This window comes from Pseudopipra pipra, chromosome 20 (genome assembly GCF_036250125.1).
Source record: "Pseudopipra pipra isolate bDixPip1 chromosome 20, bDixPip1.hap1, whole genome shotgun sequence".
NCBI classification, from domain to species: domain Eukaryota; kingdom Metazoa; phylum Chordata; class Aves; order Passeriformes; family Pipridae; genus Pseudopipra; species Pseudopipra pipra.
This window is the reverse complement of record NC_087568.1, coordinates 10,005,355-10,022,600: the sequence shown is the minus strand read 5'-3', so window position 1 is coordinate 10,022,600 and position 17,246 is coordinate 10,005,355. Positions and strand designations below refer to the sequence as shown.

At 47.8% G+C, this 17,246-nt stretch overlaps 1 protein-coding gene across 2 annotated transcripts in view; it reads left to right on the top strand.

Moving 5' to 3' along the window:
* PNPLA7 (patatin like phospholipase domain containing 7) overlaps window positions 1–17,246 on the top strand; it is a 131,858-nt gene that overhangs the window by 102,875 nt on the left and 11,737 nt on the right. For both annotated transcript variants that reach the window (XM_064677183.1, XM_064677182.1), the window contains exons 27-32: window positions 3,081–3,197; window positions 7,752–7,821; window positions 9,822–9,938; window positions 12,609–12,757; window positions 14,168–14,320; window positions 16,856–16,963. In XM_064677183.1, the coding sequence (XP_064533253.1) occupies window positions 3,081–3,197; window positions 7,752–7,821; window positions 9,822–9,938; window positions 12,609–12,757; window positions 14,168–14,320; window positions 16,856–16,963 (714 nt within the window). The remainder of the gene's footprint in view (window positions 1–3,080; window positions 3,198–7,751; window positions 7,822–9,821; window positions 9,939–12,608; window positions 12,758–14,167; window positions 14,321–16,855; window positions 16,964–17,246) is intronic.

Genomic DNA, 17,246 nt, shown 5'->3' with positions numbered 1-17,246 from the left:
AGTGGTCTGGTTCATATTTACCATTTAAGTTGCTTTATTTGGGGTGTTGAAGTTAACCCTAATTCAGAGTTGGAATTTGGGAAATTCAGGTAAAAGGCTGCCTGCAAAATCCCAACGTGCCTGTTGCTTTGAAGTGCCCAGCTGAGGCCCCAAACCATCCTAGTCTGACCCTGCAGTGATCACATCACTAATGATCATGCAGATGAGATGCTAATGAATATTAACCCTATTTAACAGAATGGCTAAATCTGATTTAAACATACCCCTACCTCCTCACCCATTTCTCACCTTTACCTGCCTCAGAGGTGCCTATGGTGTCTTGGATTCATTCTAATTTTATTAAACTCTTAGGTTTCTTAATAGTTTGCCTTTAAATCTGAACTCCCATGATCTGTAATTCCTGCCTTCAGGATAAATCTATCCCTGTAGTGCTGTTTACCTGAAACCGTTGCCCTGAGTTATGTTTTTATTTTGTCTTTAACGTTTTTCTGTGTGAATTCCTTTGCTTTTATCATTAAAACTTTATACAGGAACGCTGAGGAGGCACTAAAGGAAAATCTGGATGCTCTCTGGAGTAATTTAAAAAAATATTGGAAATTTTTTAAATTGTTTTTAATTTTTTAAACTGTTTTAAATTTTTGGCCCTGAGACAGGTTTTCCCATACCTTTACTTTTTCTTATAGACTCAGGAACACTAAAAAAATCCCAGGATTGTCTTGGGGTTTGACACCAGTTCACCACAGTTTACTATCAAAACCCAAAACAGCCAGAGATGAAAATTCCTCTTGTCCCTCATCCCGTGTGTTTGCTCTTGTCCTTCTGCTGTGTGAGCAGAACCTTGTCCCTTCCTTGCTGAAGCTGCTTTAAACCCCAGGGTTGCTTTAATAAAAGCTTTTAGGATTGAAGGTCTGTTTTAAAAGAAAGCTCACCTTGCAGCAGAGCTGTAGAAAAAAAATTTATGAGAATTTAATGAAAAATTAGGAAAAAACTCTTCCCTGGGAGGGTGGGGAGGCCCTGGCACAGGTTGCCCAGAGAAGCTGTGGCTGCCCCATCCCTGGGAGTGTCCAAGGCCAGGTTGGACAGGGCTTGGAGCAACCTGGGCTGGTGGAAGGTGCCCCTGCCCATGGCCCTTGAGCTCTTGGTAGGAAGTGGAGCAAGAACCAGGAGGCTCCATCTGCCTTTCCAGAGGGTGACCTTAAACTTGATTTATCTGGGAATAGGAGGTGGGAGCAGCTATTCTTGGGAGGCTGAGGGAGGCTGTTGGCCATCAGCATCAGCTGGAAGGGCATCTTCCAGCTCTGAGAATATTAAGGAATAACTGTTCATTAGAAGTATTTTGTTCATGGACAGGCTCACTGTGGGCATTAGTTGCAGGGGAAATGTAGAGGCTCAGCATCAGAAATATCATTTGCTGCAAGGAAAGTGGTTGGTGCTGAGTGGGAGAGGTTTTTCTTCAGTATTAAATAAAGGGCTTTTTGTAAATGCCTCTTCCCCTGATCTAATCATTGTGACTACTGTCAGAGACCTAAGCCCTATTTTAAGTGCAGAAGTAATTCCATTTCAGTCTGAAGCTGTGGGTAGCTCATCTGTACTCACCCCTTCAAACCCCACATGAAGATGTGAATGAAGCTGACTGTTCATAATTGGGTTTGTGCTCAGGCTTTTACATTCTCCCACATTTCCTGTTCATATACTTGTTTTTAAGGATCTTTTTTTTTTATACCTGGGCATGTATTCTCTGGGCAGATCCCCCATATATATATTTAAAAGCAGCTAATCCTGCTGCTCTTTAAATCACTGTTAGAGTGAAGCCAAGGCCAGATGTTGCTCACAGCTGCTTTAACAGCAGGTTTGAGGCTGTTCCATGTTCTGTGCCTGGCTATGATTCCCTGCTCTCTGGGAAGTTGTTTGTTAAATTATAGAGAACATGTAGAGAGAGAAGATACTTCATCCAATAGAAATATTTCGCCCAGTGAAACCCAATTTAATTGGGAAGGGATTAATTGGGTTTTTTTGTCATCTATTACATTTTAACTGTGATGCAATATATAAAGCAGCGAATTTTGTTAGGATTTATTAGGATTTGACACCAATACCCTGGTTATAGACAAATACAATGGTCATAATGCCATAAAGGTCAGGGATTTTCATCCTTTTATCTAATAGGTTAGTGCACAGGTGTATTAATGCTGTTGAAATGGAGAAAAAAGAACCCCATGAAAGCTTAATTCCAATAGATGTGTGTTTAAAGAGACACAGTGCCTGGTGTGTGCTGTAAAAGGGCTTTATAATGCCTTAAGAATCCTGATGGGGTTTGGTTTCTCTGGCTCGTGCAGAGGTATTGTAGCAGTATCCAAATGCTGAGTCCATAACATACATAACCAAATAACTCAGTGTGGAATGGCAGATTATCAACCCTGAGCCATGGAAAGTGTTCAAAGCTCTGTGACACGTGGCTGACTGAACATTGCTGCAGTCCCAAGGAAGCCCAGACACAATTTTCTAGGTGTTTAAACACTGAGGCAGAGAAAAGCTTCCAGACTGGGAGAAAAATGAGGTGTGACCCCAAATGAGAGGAGATGGACTAAGGGATGGATTCCTCTGCTGTGGATTCATGGTTTCCTTCCCACACTGCTGAACCAGCAGAAAGGATGGTGAAGAGGGAGATAACTCATAATATCTTCTTGTTGTTTAACAAATGATGAAGGATAAAGCTGCACCATCCATGTGCATGTGCAGAGGTTGAGCTGCTGCTTTGTGGATGGGCTGATTTTGGGGCACCAGGGAAGCAACACAATGCACATTTTTCCAGCTTTGTTGCAGACTGGCTGCTGAGGTTGCTGCTGCTTTTGGTTTTCCATTTCTGTACCACACAAGATGCTCCTGGCTGTGGCTTTTGCAGGTGTATTTCTGCCCCCTCTGCACCTTCTGCACTCACACTTGTGATGCTTCTGGCATGTCGGCTCTAAACTCTGGAATATGATGTCTCTGGAATTGCAGCCATTAATGCTCACATTCATATGGATTCTGGCCTATATTTACCTCTGAAATACCTTTTTTTGTTGTTGTTTATTTTTTAGGTTATGAACTCGGTGTTTAAGACTATTTTAGACCTGACCTATCCAATAACCTCTATGTTTTCTGGAGCAGCTTTTAACAACAGCATCAACAACATCTTCAAAGATAAGCAGATAGAGGTAGGTGCTTATTCACCTCATGTTTAGGGAATGATGTCACTGTGTTCTGTTGGAGCAGAAATAGCTTTTTTTCCATGCTAATAAGGAATCTGGGGCTATGGGATGGCTAAAAATATGGTGGAAGTGTGAATGTGATGTCACATGACTATAGGAAGGAGCCTATTCTTTCTTTTTGGTGGATTTAGGAAACACAAGTTGTAGATTATTTGTAGCCACTTCTGTTTGACAAAGGGATCCCATTGTCTGAGAGCACAAGTGACACTTGTGACACTTGTAGGAGAATTACTGGACTGTTCATCATTATTTTTCTGCAAATCAGGTCTTCAGAGACCTTCAGGGCACACCAGAGAAGGGCTTGAATTGGGTAGCATTGGGTTTGGCTTTTTTAAAATTTCCTTTTTGAAGCTGGAGTGAGTTTTTCTGAGCAGCCTGCTGAGAACTGCAGCAGTGGCAGAGTGTGTTGTGTCCTGGTTTGCACTTGGTGACCTTTTTGCAGTTGCTGGGTGTTGACAGGTCCACCTGAGCCAACAGCCACCTTGGGAGCCCCACCTGTCCTTTGTCCCTCAGCAGCAGCAGATTGTGAAGCACATTATCCATGTTTGTCTTCCTAGATCACCCAGCTCAGGGAGTGTTTGGATAGCCTGGCAGTCTTACCTCATTTTCAATTTTAACCGAATTATTCCTGTGTTTGGAATCCTTGTGATGAAAGGTTATGTAGCAAATCAACACTGTACAGACTTTAAATATATTTATTAAAAATAATCCAAAACATTCCCTACTGAAGTGAAAGTATGAAAGTAAGTGATTAATCATCACATGGCTGAAAATAGCAGTTTGTTGTGCAGAGGGGATGGTGCTGGAAACAAACAGGTTTGGGAGTGATAAGTCCTTCAGAGACTGGGATTATTTTTGTGGTGTTGTTTGGGCAGACCCAAAATCATGTGGGTCCCTTCCTGCAGTGCTCCAGCTCCTATCTTTGGTTCAGCAGTGCCTGGTGGAAAACATGTGATTGTCCAGGGACTGTCCAGCTCCTCTGCACTTGTTGGGATGTGGATTCCTGGCCTCAGGCAGAGCCCTCAGAGCTCCCCTTCCCCTCTGGGTTCCCCTGGAGTGAGTTTGGGTGGGGCAGGGCAGGGTGGGGCTGGGGGATAACGCTGAGCAGAGCATTGAGGAGAGAGGGACAACATGGAAGAACATCTCCTCTGAGCTCAGGTGTCCCTGCTCTATGGAATCATGGAATTGTTTAGGTTGGAAAAGCCCTCTGAGATGGAGTCCAACTGTTCCCCCTGCACTGCCAAGGCCACCACTCAACCACATCCCCAAGTGCCACATCTGCACGTGTTTGAACACTGCCAGGGATGATGATTCCACCACAGCCTGTTCCAATGCCTGACCACCCTTTCCATGAAGAAGTTTTTCCTACTACCCAACCTAAACCTTCCCTGGCACAGCTCAAGGCCATTTCTATCTATCCCTGCTTGGATTCCAGCAGTCAGTTCATTGTACTTCCCTTTTAAGATGCAGCAGGTTCCCTCCTTAGGAATTGTAGCACCTGTAGTTGCATGTTCTGTTCTACCCTTGCAGTCACAGGAAGGTTTTGTCCAAGAGAACACCAGTTCTGGGACATCCAACAGCATCACCTCTGTGAGTCTGTGCTGGGCATCACCAGCAAAACCCCTCATGGCCAGAGGTTTCCTCGTGTGGGAACTTCCCTCAGATAAATAAGGACAAATGTTGTGTAGCTCAGCCAGGAAAAGGCAGTTATTCCTTCATTGCAATTCCCACTATCAGCACAGGATAACCAGTCCTGGCACTGGGCAGAAGAACTGGGAGCTGCCCAAGGGTAAAGGGTGACTGAGGAAGTCACAGGAGCTGCACTAGGAAACATGAAGCCTTGAGCAAATGTTTTGTCAAAGCACTATTTAAAGCATCCAAACTGCAGACATCCATCTTTTCTCAAGAGTTGCAGTGGGTTTGGGTGGGTAGCAGTGATTTCCAGCTGGAAATAGGTATTAATAATGTAAGAGTTAATTAGAGCCTTACAAGCAGAGGGTGTGTTTGGAGGCTTATCCACAACTGCTCCTTCCCGGGAGGATCCACAGGGATTGTAGCAGCACCTGGGAACTTCCTCCCCGAGGGGCTGGGTGGGTACTGACCCTCCCTCTGTAAAAGCTTCAAATTAAGAAGCACTGGGCTGGATCCTGCTCTTTGCTGCCCATGGCTGTGAGGTGACACACACGTGTCTCCTCCCCCTTCCATCAGAGCCAGGAGCAGAAGCGCTGACGTCGAGCTGTTATTTCTGACACTGAAAGGGAGGTTTCCATTTTCTCCCGAATTTGCCAACCCTTCCTTGCAATGTGGGTGTCTCTGAATTCCCAGCAGTGCTGCTTGTGGGGGAGCCCTGGTGACACCAACCCCATCACTGCTGCAGCAGCTGCCAGCCAGGGGTGCTCCCCGAGCAGGGATCAGGCTCTGCCCTCCTTCCGAGGGGACATGGAAACCCAGGACAGGGCACTGGGATACAGAAACCAAGGATAAGGTGCTTGAAGGAAATTTCTCAAGAAATACAGTTATTTTCCTCTGAAACCATCCATCCTTTTTGGGAGAACACCAGGCTCTGGAATTTTTACTTGCCATGCCAGAATTTTTATCCTCGTGCCAAAATGCTGTTGTAAGCTGGAGGTTAATGTGTGAGGAACCAGACAAGGTTTTATTAAGTCCTGTTTCAGACCAGTGGAAGGATCCCTGAGCAATGCAATCTTTATTCCTGCTGGCAGGGCTTGGGTTCATTTCCTCTGGGCAGGTGTTTGAAAGGACGTGTCAGAGAGGCTTCTTTCCCCATTCCCCTCTTTTTACTTAAAACATGGTTGATACACTGGGATCTGCAATTACCAGAATATCTTCAGCATGGAGAGGCACCCTAATACTCCCATAGTCACACTTTATTCATCCTCCTTCCTCTGGCATTTACACCAGCTGGGTTGTGATGCTGGTGCAGCATCTGTGAGTCCTCCCCAGCCCCACCATCTTTGCAGAGCTGCTGAAGAGATTAAACTCTCTAGAAATAAACCTGTTTCATGGCAGTGCAGAATTTCAGATTGAACAGCACAGAAACTCACAGCAGGAGTTACAGCCTGACCAGTGAGGGAGGGCTTCCAGCTCCTACTGGCACTGGAGTCCAAACCCAGTTAACTGGAGTTTAAGACCCGTCAAGGCTGTGCTACAGAAGGCCCAGACACTGTGTCCCAGCAACAAAGGCCAGCTGGGAAGGCAGATTTTCCTCTTCAGTGTTGTTTCAGCTTTGCTGATTGACAGAGCAGCATCAGCTGTTCTCTGGGATAAGCTCAGTTTACTCAGACAAGTCCTGCTCCTTCCCCTTCCCAGCTACCGTTTCACCAGACACCATGGAGACTTTCCAACACTGCCCTCCCTCCAGCAAACCCCTGGGCAGGGGGCAGGTCACCATTCTATTTGCTTTTTCCAGGATGTGAGTGCAGACATGGCTGAAAGAAGGAGACCTTCCCCTGCCAGGAGCAGGGCTGGCTGCTTTGATCTGCTCTTGCTGAATAAACTTACACAAAGCACTTACTTGGCTTGGCCATTCTTTTTGTATCTCACCCTCCTTCTTCTGTTCCACACTCCTCTGCTGTGTTACCCTACAGGGTCTCATTCAACTTCTGGGATCTTCTTGGAGATGTGCCTTGCAGGATCCTTTGTTCCTGCAGCTCATGCTCCAAAGGTTGGTGTTGCCAGCTTTGGGTCTACGTTTCCCGCTCAAATGGCCCCTGGCCCCATCACCAGGAGGTACAAATTGCTCAGCCACGAGGCCATAAATCATGTTCTTCCCTCTTTGCCTTGGGCTGTGGAGTCTCAGGGACCAAGGCAGGGAAGATGCTGCCTTGGTTGGGGTTGGGGAAGTCAATATTTGCACACTGATCCCCGGAGAACATGATCATGGGAGACTTGCTGGGAATGGGGGACAAACATCCCCTGAGTGGAACCAGTTGGTTGCAATGCAGGGGCCACACTGGTGAGGTCAAAGATCTCTCTTGCTTAGTGCCATGTCCCCAGGGGAGGCCAAAAGCAGCAGGTGTTGTGACCTAGATAAGAACCAAACATCTAAAAGGTGAGTCTTCCCTTCACCTTGTCCTCCAGCACCAAACAGCCTCGGGATCCCTTTGGATGAGAGTGGGGCCATCAAACCCCCACCCTTCCTGAGAGGAAAATAAAGATATCACACAGAAGGTGACCTCTGGTTTGAGTGAGGAGGCCTCTCTGTGCTGGACAGTCTGCTGGAACAAGGGCTTCTTCTACTAAAAAAAAAAAAAAGGGAAATAAGGATTTTTATCTGCCTTGGTTCTGAATGAAATGTCTGCATAAGAAACAAATGTGTGAACTCAGACACAGGGCTGAGGGGTGTTCCTCCATCCATGCAGGTGTTTGCAGCTCTGTCTGGTAAGATCCAGAGGTTGTTGCTTTGGTTTGTGTCAGGCAGGGGGGGTAGGTAAGTGTGAGGTTTCAGATTTACTAAAATTGGGACCTCCTCTGTTGCAGGATCTGTGGATTCCTTACTTCACCATCACCACTGACATCACTGCCTCAGCCATGAGGGTCCACAGGGATGGTGAGTATGCAGCTGACCCTCTCCAGGTCTTAAATTGTGATGTGAGGCTTCAGGGTCACTCCTTATGCCTGGAATTTTCCTCACCTTTAAATCTGTCTTTCCTTTTGTTTTTCCCTTCTCTGTTATTTGCTGAGCACCAAACTGGGGTTGTACACAGGTAACAAGGAAGAGAGCTGTGGGGAAGGCATTAAACAAGATGCTGAATTCACTGTTTGGGGAGAAAATGGGCCCATTGGCACCATTCTGTTTCCTTAGATCATCCCTTGAAGTGCAGGTGTTTTAGCCACAAATCAGACTTAATGCTATCAAAACCTTTTAAGATTCAAATTCCACATTACAAAAAAAAAAAGGCTGCTTTCCCCAAGAACAGATTTCTGTGCCTGAAGCAGAGACTGGGTGGGCTGGGTTCTCATTTGTGGCCAGTCCTTATTTCTCTGGAGGAAAACTGATGTACTTCAGTGAGTGAGCAGGGAGAAATATCTGAGCTGCTGACCTGGTGACATCCCTGTGGGACACTGGCTTTGGCTTTTGTCTATTTGGGGTGACAGGGCAGTGACTCAGACTCACTGAAGGCAGCACAGCCCTCCAGGTGCCCCAGATATTCCCTTGGGAAGCTGAAGCCTTTGCTGCCACATCTCTGATGTTCTGTCCTTGGAGCTGGCTGGGGTAGGACTGTCCACTCCTGCTGTTCAGGAGCAGGAAGCCCCTGAAGGACATGGGGCTTTGATCAGGGGCAACCAGGGCAGCTAAAACAAGCAGAAAAAGGATTAACTCCCTTTAGGGGCTTTGTATTCCCATTCCACAGCAGGTTAAGCAAATTGAGGTCAAGAAAGTCACTCCATCCAGCTGCTTGTCCCTGTGGAAGTTTAATATAAGGAGAGAAATCAGCTGGAGAATCTTTATGGTCATCTTCAGAATTCACTGAAGGGAGAGGAATTAAGTTGCCAGCTGCTGTCATTTCCCATCTTGGTTTGGTCTGTGAGGTGTAACACAAAAAGTCAGCATTTTTCTTAGGTGGAACTTCCAACTCAACTCAAACTATTCGTACTAAACCCCAAATCTGGCAGTGTTAACCTGTGCTAACAGTAGGAGTGCTGGGGTTATAATTAGAAACAGAACTGTGATCTGTTTGAAAAAGAAAAAATCAGTTCCCAGTTTGCTGGGAAGAGTTGCTGTTTGAAGCACCAGGCAGTTAATTACTGAGCACTGAGCCAACACTGCAAGGCTCACTTACTCTTGATATTTTAAAGATTCACTTCTCAGACAAGGCCCCTTGGAAATGCAGTGTCTTCCCAATTGAGCTGATGCAAATGTTAAGAGAAGAATCAATGTTTAAGAGCCTTAAAGTAGAATGTTTTAGAGGAAACAGATCCAATCCATTTCTGCTTGATTAAACTTTGTTCTACCAGCTTAAAGGATGATAACTTAGTTCCTTACAGCACTGACAGAAGTGGTCCAAGAGGAGATGTGATCCCCACCAAGCACTTGCAGTGGTTTCACAAGTGAAAACATTTGCTTGTTACAGAGGAGGGAAGAGAGAATTTTTGGGCTTTTACAGCATGTATTTTTCATGTTCAGGTCCTGCTAAAAGTCTGTGGATCTCTGTAGAACTTAATGGCTTTAGCTGCACTTGTTCTGTGTGTCCCCCTGTCCCCAGGAGGAGCCTTTCCCTTCCCTTATCAGCCTCAGCCCCACAAAGCCCTGAAGATGATTCCTGCAGTCAGGCATATGCTGAGATCTCCTTGAAGGCAGTAAATATGAGGCATGGGCTTGAAACTCTGGGTTCTGGGGCTTTTACCTGATAGTGTGTTTGCATAATCTTGGTTTTTTCCTAGCCAGGATTTTGGTATAGAAAATAATAAACTGCTTTAATAAGTTCCTCGCAGTGTTCTGAGGGAAGCCTCTGCCTCCTGATTATTTTAATGAGTGCACAAGCCTCCCCCCACTGTGGCAGTAACTCGTCATTAATGCTGGTTCCACCCCTCCCTCCCATCCTGCAGGCTCCCTGTGGAGGTATGTCCGTGCCAGCATGTCCCTCTCGGGGTACATGCCCCCCCTGTGTGACCCCAAGGATGGCCATCTCCTCATGGATGGAGGCTACATCAACAACCTTCCAGGTAGGAGCACAGCTCAGCTGGGAACAAGTTCCCAGGACAGCCCATCAAACAGCTTGCAAACCTTGGACCCTTTTTTCCTCCATATTTTCCCCCCAAAAGGAAATGTGGTGGTTTGAGACCCCCAAATATGGAGAAATCTCACAGACCTTTAACCTCATGCTCCATAACCTGCAGTCCTTGTTCTCAGTTTCCTGGGTGTTTCCTTTATTATGGCTTTATTAACACTTTTTGTTCTGAAGTATTTCCTAGCAGCCATATTCTGAACAGACAATTCCCAGCTCATTTTGAATTATTTTTGTGCTTGCTGAAAGAAGAGAATCAAACCACAAACACACAGCCTATCTTGGAGTTTCTCTTCAAAAAATATCAGTTAATTAAGAAATAATCCTGAGAAAGCAGCAGCATTGTTGTTCAGGTGTCACCCAGAGCACGTGGCAGTGGGGGAATCACGGGGTGATCACAGGAGGGATGTGGAGTGTGGGGCGTTCTGAGGCCTGAACCCAAAAAGGATCCCAGGGTGTGAATCCCCTGGTGTGTGTTTGGGATGTGTTTTGTGTCAGGTTGTCATCACAGTCAGGCAGCACTGAGGGGTGGGTGGCTCAGAAAGGTGGCCAAGGCAGCAGAGCTACGTGGTGTCACTGCAGTTTGTGACTGTGCCTGTGCACAGATAAAGGGGGAGGAATCTCAGTCAGAGACTCCCAGACAAACCCAGGCTATATTTTTCCATCAGGGCTATATTTGCCTGAAAAAACAGAAGTGGAAATGACACAAAGTAGATCCCCCAAATCAGCATCTGCCATTCTGTTTGTGTCTGTAAGCAGAGGTGTGAACTGCAAACCAAAGCAGCTTTTCCACCTCCACAGCTGGAGAGGGCAAAGAGCAAACACCCAGGTGACACTGGGGGAAAGCACACAACAGACTGAACGAGCCCAGGAATATAAATCCAAGTTGCAGAACAGATCAGGTTTAAAGAAGTGTCTAAATAAAGCATCTAAATTGGCTCTTCAAAGCTGTAGTTTTCCTACGCAGAACTATTCTGGAAACTGCAACTATCTTGGACTCTGGGGGTGTGGAAGAAATATAAATTCATTCTGTGAGGTTCATGTCCTTCTCTTCCCTCCCTCAGCACTTCCCTAAATCCTCGCCCGTATCCAGTGACTACAACTAGTCTTTTTACTGACCTTGGAGTAGGAAGTGTTGCCTCATTTCTCTCCCGCTTTGAAATGTGAACCTTTCTCTTGGATGCCACAGCCTTTCTCAGACTGGCATCCTCCCAGCCCCTCCTGGCTGGCAGGTCCCTGTGCTGCTCCCTCCCTTTGTCACCCTCTCTCTGAGGGCTGACCTGGCCCTGCTCTCTGTAAGGCCACTGCCACTTGCTCTCTCTGCAGTTCCCCCAGGTCTTTTGTTCTCGTGAGAATGAGTAGAATGAGGTAGAATTAGTGAGGGTTTAATGAGCTCTTTCCCATTATACCTTAATGTGGTGTAACTGGACTCATGCTGTGTGTCCCACCTCCTGTCTCCTGCTCCCTCTGTACAATTTGGCTGCTGCTTCACACAGGTTCTGGTGACAGCAGGGCCACTAATCCAGGCCAGAACATCCCCTGTGAATGATTTCAGCAGCAGTTCAGCAATGGGAACTCACCCTAAGGTCATGTAGGGGCCTGGTCAGGATGCTGGGGTCGCTCCCATAAAAAGGAGCGGGTGGGTTGGGAATCCCCCTGAGCAGGAATGGTCTCAACAGAGTTGCTGCAAGTCATAGAATCACAGAATATGTTGAGTTGGAAGGGACCCATCAAGATCATTGAGCCCAACACGTTTATATGGAAGCACAGAGTCATTTAGGTTGGAAAAGCCCTCCAAGATCATCGAGTCCAGCTGTTGCCCCAGCACTGCCAAGGCCACCACTAACCCTTGTCCCCAAGTGCCACATCCACAAGTCTTTTAGATCCCCCCAGGGATGGGGACTCCACCACTTCTATCTCAGGCTGTTCAGAGATATTTGTGGTAGGTGCAATATCAGGTTATATACTCAAGCCATATACATATATATCTAGATATATTTATATAAGAGCAGCAGCAGGACTGGCAGCAGTGGCTCTGACACCTCCTCAGGTTATATATTTGTGCCATTTACATACATACATATATACATATATATGACAGAATATACTGAGTGGGAAGGGACCCACAAGGACCATTGAGTCCAGCTCCTGGCCCTGCAAAGGCCCATCCCCAAGGGTCACACCCTGTGCCCCAGAGGATCATCCAAACCCTCCTGGAGCTCTGGCAGCCTTGGGGCTGTGCCCACTGCCCTGAGGAGCCTGGGCAGTGCCCACCACCCTCTGGGGGAAGAACCTTTTCCTGAGATCCAACCTGACCCTGCCCTGGCACAGCTCCAGCCATTCCCTGGGTGCTGTCCCTGGTCCCCCCAGAGCAGAGCTCAGTCCCTGCCCCTCCTCTGCCCCTCCCCAGGAAGCTGGAACTGCCATGAGCTCTCCCCTCAGTCTCCTCTCCTCCAGCTGAACACCCCAAGTGCCCTCAGCAGCCGCAGGGCTGGCAGTGGTGGCTCTGACACCCCTCAGGTTCTGTACTGGAGCCATGGCCATACCCAGCTACACACCCATGTACACGAGGGCACAGCTCTGTGTCTGACCCCCCCTGTGCCCCCAGCCGACGTCGCCAGGTCCATGGGGGCCAAGGTGGTGATCGCCATCGACGTGGGCAGCCGCGACGAGACCGACCTGACCAACTACGGCGACTGCCTGTCCGGGTGGTGGCTGCTCTGGAAGAGGTGGAACCCGCTGGCTGAGAAAGTCAAGGTACCGTGGAAGCTTCCCCTTGTTCCTTCAGGGTGACAGACTGTCATCTCTTTGGGTTTGGGCTCTCCTTCGTGGGTGAGGAGAGCCGGGCAGTGGCACCAAAGGGAAGGCAGTGGTGTGGGAAGGGGCTGGGAGAATTGTTAGAGCAAAGAGCCCTGTCCTTAGAGGTGCATTAGTTATGATAAAATGAGAATTTATTAATTTTATCGATAAAAGTAGTAAATTTCTCCACTTCAGTGTTTCTATCCTGTGTGTCTCTGAACTGCTTATTTTAGCAGTAGGCAGTAATTAAGTACAGCTGATAAATGTGGGGCTGCAGAGCATGATTTTATCATTATTATGTGTCTCTTGTTGCATGTGGTTAGGCCAACTCTGTGCCTTATTCTGCACTTCCTAAATTACCTGGCTCAGCAGCTTCCCCCAAGTGAATACTGTCTTCTCTTCTTCCCTCCCAACTGCATTCCCCAGTTGGAACTAGAACTAAAGTACTTGCTTGTGCTTCCCAAAGTTGGAGAAAATACTGCAAACTGTGGGTACTGCTCTGCAATCTGAAGTTTTCCTCTGTGATAACTCACTTCCCTGAGAAGGTTTGGTCTCCCTGTGGGAGCTGGTGTGGGTGTGCAGTGCCCTGGGCCTTGGCAGAGGTGACCCTGCTGCTCCCAGTGTGTAGTGGGAGTGTTTGGTGGTGGAAAATGGAAGGCCCTGACCCTTCTCAGTAGAACCCAGTGAAACATTCCAGCTGCCCAAATGGCACCCATAGAAATATGGGATTCCTTCTGAACACCAGAAAACACTTCTTACTGGTAGTGGCGAAACACTGGCCAACCAGAGAAATTGGAGATAGTCAAAACTCAGCTGGACATGGTTTTGGACACCCTGCCCCAGCTGCTCCTGCCTGAGCAGGAGGATTGGACTGGATCGTCCCTGTTCACCTCAACCATAAACCTCTGCCCTGGCACTGGAGGGGTCAGAGAATCATGGAATCACAGAATGGTTTGGGTTGGAAGGGACCTTAAAGATCATTTTGTTCCACCCCCTGCCATGGGCAGGGACACCTTCCACCAGACCAGGTTGATCCAACCTGGCCTTGGGTACTTCTAGGGCTGGGGCATCACTGATTTCTGCCTTGAAGCATCACTGTGCCCCTCTCACCCCAGCACAGATCTCCCTCTCGAGCTGCCCCCGTACCCTGGAATGAAAGACTCAGTTCAACCTTGAACTGCAGCAATTCTGAAGGCAATTCCCTCCGTGCTGTTGATAATGGAGACTCACTGTCTGCCTGCCCACGCTGCCCGGGGACAGATGGCAGTGCTGGTGTGTGAAGGCCTCGCAGTGATAACCTGCTCGTTCTCCGCTGGGAGCACAGCCCATAGTCCTCAGTTCCTCATGGCTGGTGTGTCTGGTGTGCAGGTGCTGAACATGGCCGAGATCCAGACGCGCCTGGCCTACGTGTGCTGCGTGAGGCAGCTGGAGATGGTGAAGAACAGCGACTACTGCGAGTACATCCGGCCCCCCATCGACCGCTACGGCACCCTGGACTTCGGCAAGTTCGACGAGATCTGCGTGAGTGCCCCCCTGCCCCTGCTCCACACGGACCTGCCGGCTCCTGCTGCTGCTTGCTGCCAGGGCTGGGGGAGAGTAGTTGGCTCAGAGCGAATAATTGACACGGAATAACGCTGTGGAATGATATCCCGGCCGGGAGATTGGATTAGCGGCACAAATTGAGTTTGCGATCTCGGTTATGTAATGGCCTGTGAAGGGATCAGTTCCCTCGCTCTGTTCCATGGCAATTCCTGCTCAGCTGCTCGGGGAAAAGCTCTTGGGTGGCTGAGCTTGGGGTTTTCTGAGCTGTTCTGGGCTCGTGGGGTTTGTCTCCCATTGTTGTTGCATGAAGGATTCACAGAAGCCTCTTGGGGAGGCCATGAATCCCAGAAATTGGGGGAAGCGTGAAAATACCTGGCTCTGTTAAACATTTCAACACTTCTGCTAATAAAACATCATCCACAATTCCCCGACAGAGGGTCAGGAGATGGCACCAATGTCAGTGATTGTTGTGAAAAAGGTGCCACCAGGTTGTGCAGCGCTGGGATGGGGTTGTGTTTGTTTGAGTGTCAGAACCCAGCGTGGGCAGAGCTGACTCCAGGTGTGCAGGGAATTGTCTTGGTGACAGAATCCAACAATCCCAACAGACATGTCCCTGCCCAGGTGGAAGCAGCGATTCTGGCTCTGTGTGGAAGGGATTTTACTGTCTCTTCCCATTCTTTGCCTGCTTTAACCATGCAGGCATCTTCCACCTCCAGGTGTATCTGCAGAGCTTTGCTCTTCTCCCAGGGTGGAAACCCACCACTTCTTCTTTAAGTCAGTCTCCTTTATAGCTTAGTGAGAAGCTGGGATGTTCCTTAGGCTGCAGATTGATTTTTCTGGCTTATAAACACTGATCAAACCCAGGAACACAGTTTAGCCCTGCAGACTCACATTTGGGAGAGTCCTTAGGACACACAGCAGCTGTTCCAAACCACCAGCTGATTTCCCCACTACAAATATTTTCTCTAGGCTATTTGATGTCTCTTGGCTCCTGGGCAAACACTGCTGGCTGCCAATGGCTCTAAGACTTTGCTGATAAATAATGTTCTTTGCTCTGGAGTGCCCTGGCTGATCTGAAAACCCTGACAGACAGGTCTGGTAGTTCATCACAGTAACACATCGTGAGCTGTCACATCCCTGTTCTGTCTAATGTGGTGGTGTTAAAGAGATGTAAAGACACCAGGCAAATGTAGTCAGTGGAATAAAACTTGAAAAAGTGCAGTAACTCAAATATGTCACTGTCTGTGAGCCAGTTCTTGGCACCAGACACCGCAGGGATGGAGAGGCAGCACCCTCCTGGCTCCTGGAGCTAAATAACTTCTGTCCACAAGGGAACTTTAAACTGTGCTGACCTTAAAGGAAGGGGCAATCCAGACACTCCTTCATCCTTATGGGCTGGGAAGTAGGGGGAGTTTTAATTTCAGCCTTGTGCCTGGATTTTACAGAAAACAGAAATAGGACCATGGTTTAGTTCCAAGGAACTAAATCCCCTTTTCTTGTCAAACCCCTCTCCTGTGTCAGCCCCAAGCTCAGCTTCTTGTGGTTATTTTGGATCAGGCTGACCCAGAGCTGTCAGGTCCTTCTTCTCCTGAGTAATCACACCCACTCTGGGCTGGGAAACTGGGATGGATTACAGGAGGTGAATTCCACCCTGAGTGCCACTCATGCTTTGAACCCTCATCCAAAAACCAGAGGAGAGACAACACCAGCTCAGCCAGGGCTGCTTCCCACACTCAGAGCTGCCACACAAGGGTTAGTGCTGCTGCCAGCAGTTGGGATCCAGGGCTCCCAAAAGCTGTTGCTCTGTCCTTTCCATTTGATTTTTCAACACCATTTCTGCTGCTTTTTGAGAAAAAGAGTAAAACTTGCAGTGTTGGGTCTGTTTCCTCCAGTTGTTTCCCTGCTAATGGCAGTGCCATGTTATTATTCCAAGCACAAATTACTTTATAGTTTTACACGAGAGGAACGTGGAGTGTGTGGGTTTGGTGGTGTCCACCTGCCATCCTTTCTGCTCCAGCAAACTGCTCCAGCATGTTCAGTGCTGTCTGGCTTAACTTATTTCAAGAGGTTTTGGAACCAGGGCTCTATGGGAGCTTTTCTTTGCAGGGAAATTTTTTTTTTCCTTGGCTCTTCTTGAGCCAAGAGGAAAGAAGACACATGTATATGAGTTGTTACCTTCTTCCAAAGAAAGAGCCAGGACTGGAAGGGCATATTCAGTATCCTAAGCTCCTCTTTCTGTGGCATTATTCAGTGCTGTCAAAATAGTGCATCAGGTGGCACTTTTCCCTGGATACTGAAGTTGGTGTTTGGACTTAAAATAGAACCTTGTTTCCTTCATTATTCCCCCAGTTTTAGGCTGGAGAGTTTATGTAGCTGAGGCTGGAAGGCAGCAGAAGTCATCCTGGCTTTGGGCTAGAGCTCTGGATTCCCTACTGTTTGCACATGATAACATATATAGATTTTTTTTTTAAGTTATTAATTACTTTTTCTCTGTTGACTCTTTCTTTTTTCCAGGAAGTGGGATATCAGCATGGGAAAACTGTATTTAATGTCTGGTGCAGGAGTGGAGTCCTTGACAAGATGCTAAAGGACAGGCAAGAGATCTGCAAGTCCAAAACTGATGTAAGTGCTCAGTGAAAGGCAATATTCTGCAAGAGCTGCTTGACTGTTCTTCACTAGTCCTGCAAGGAACTGCTCAGGGCTGGGAGAGGGAATGGTGACTGCCCTGAGTCCTCTCTGTGAGCTCACAGCTATCAGTGAAAGCTGTATTTTGGGCAAGCAGGGGTGGGGTCAGTTCTTCAGAAATGTCTTTCCTTGAATCACACCCTGGCTGAACAAGGTCCTGCACTTCTCTGACCGTCAGTACCAGTTTGGCCAAGGTGTGTTCTGCCAGAGCCTGAGCCCT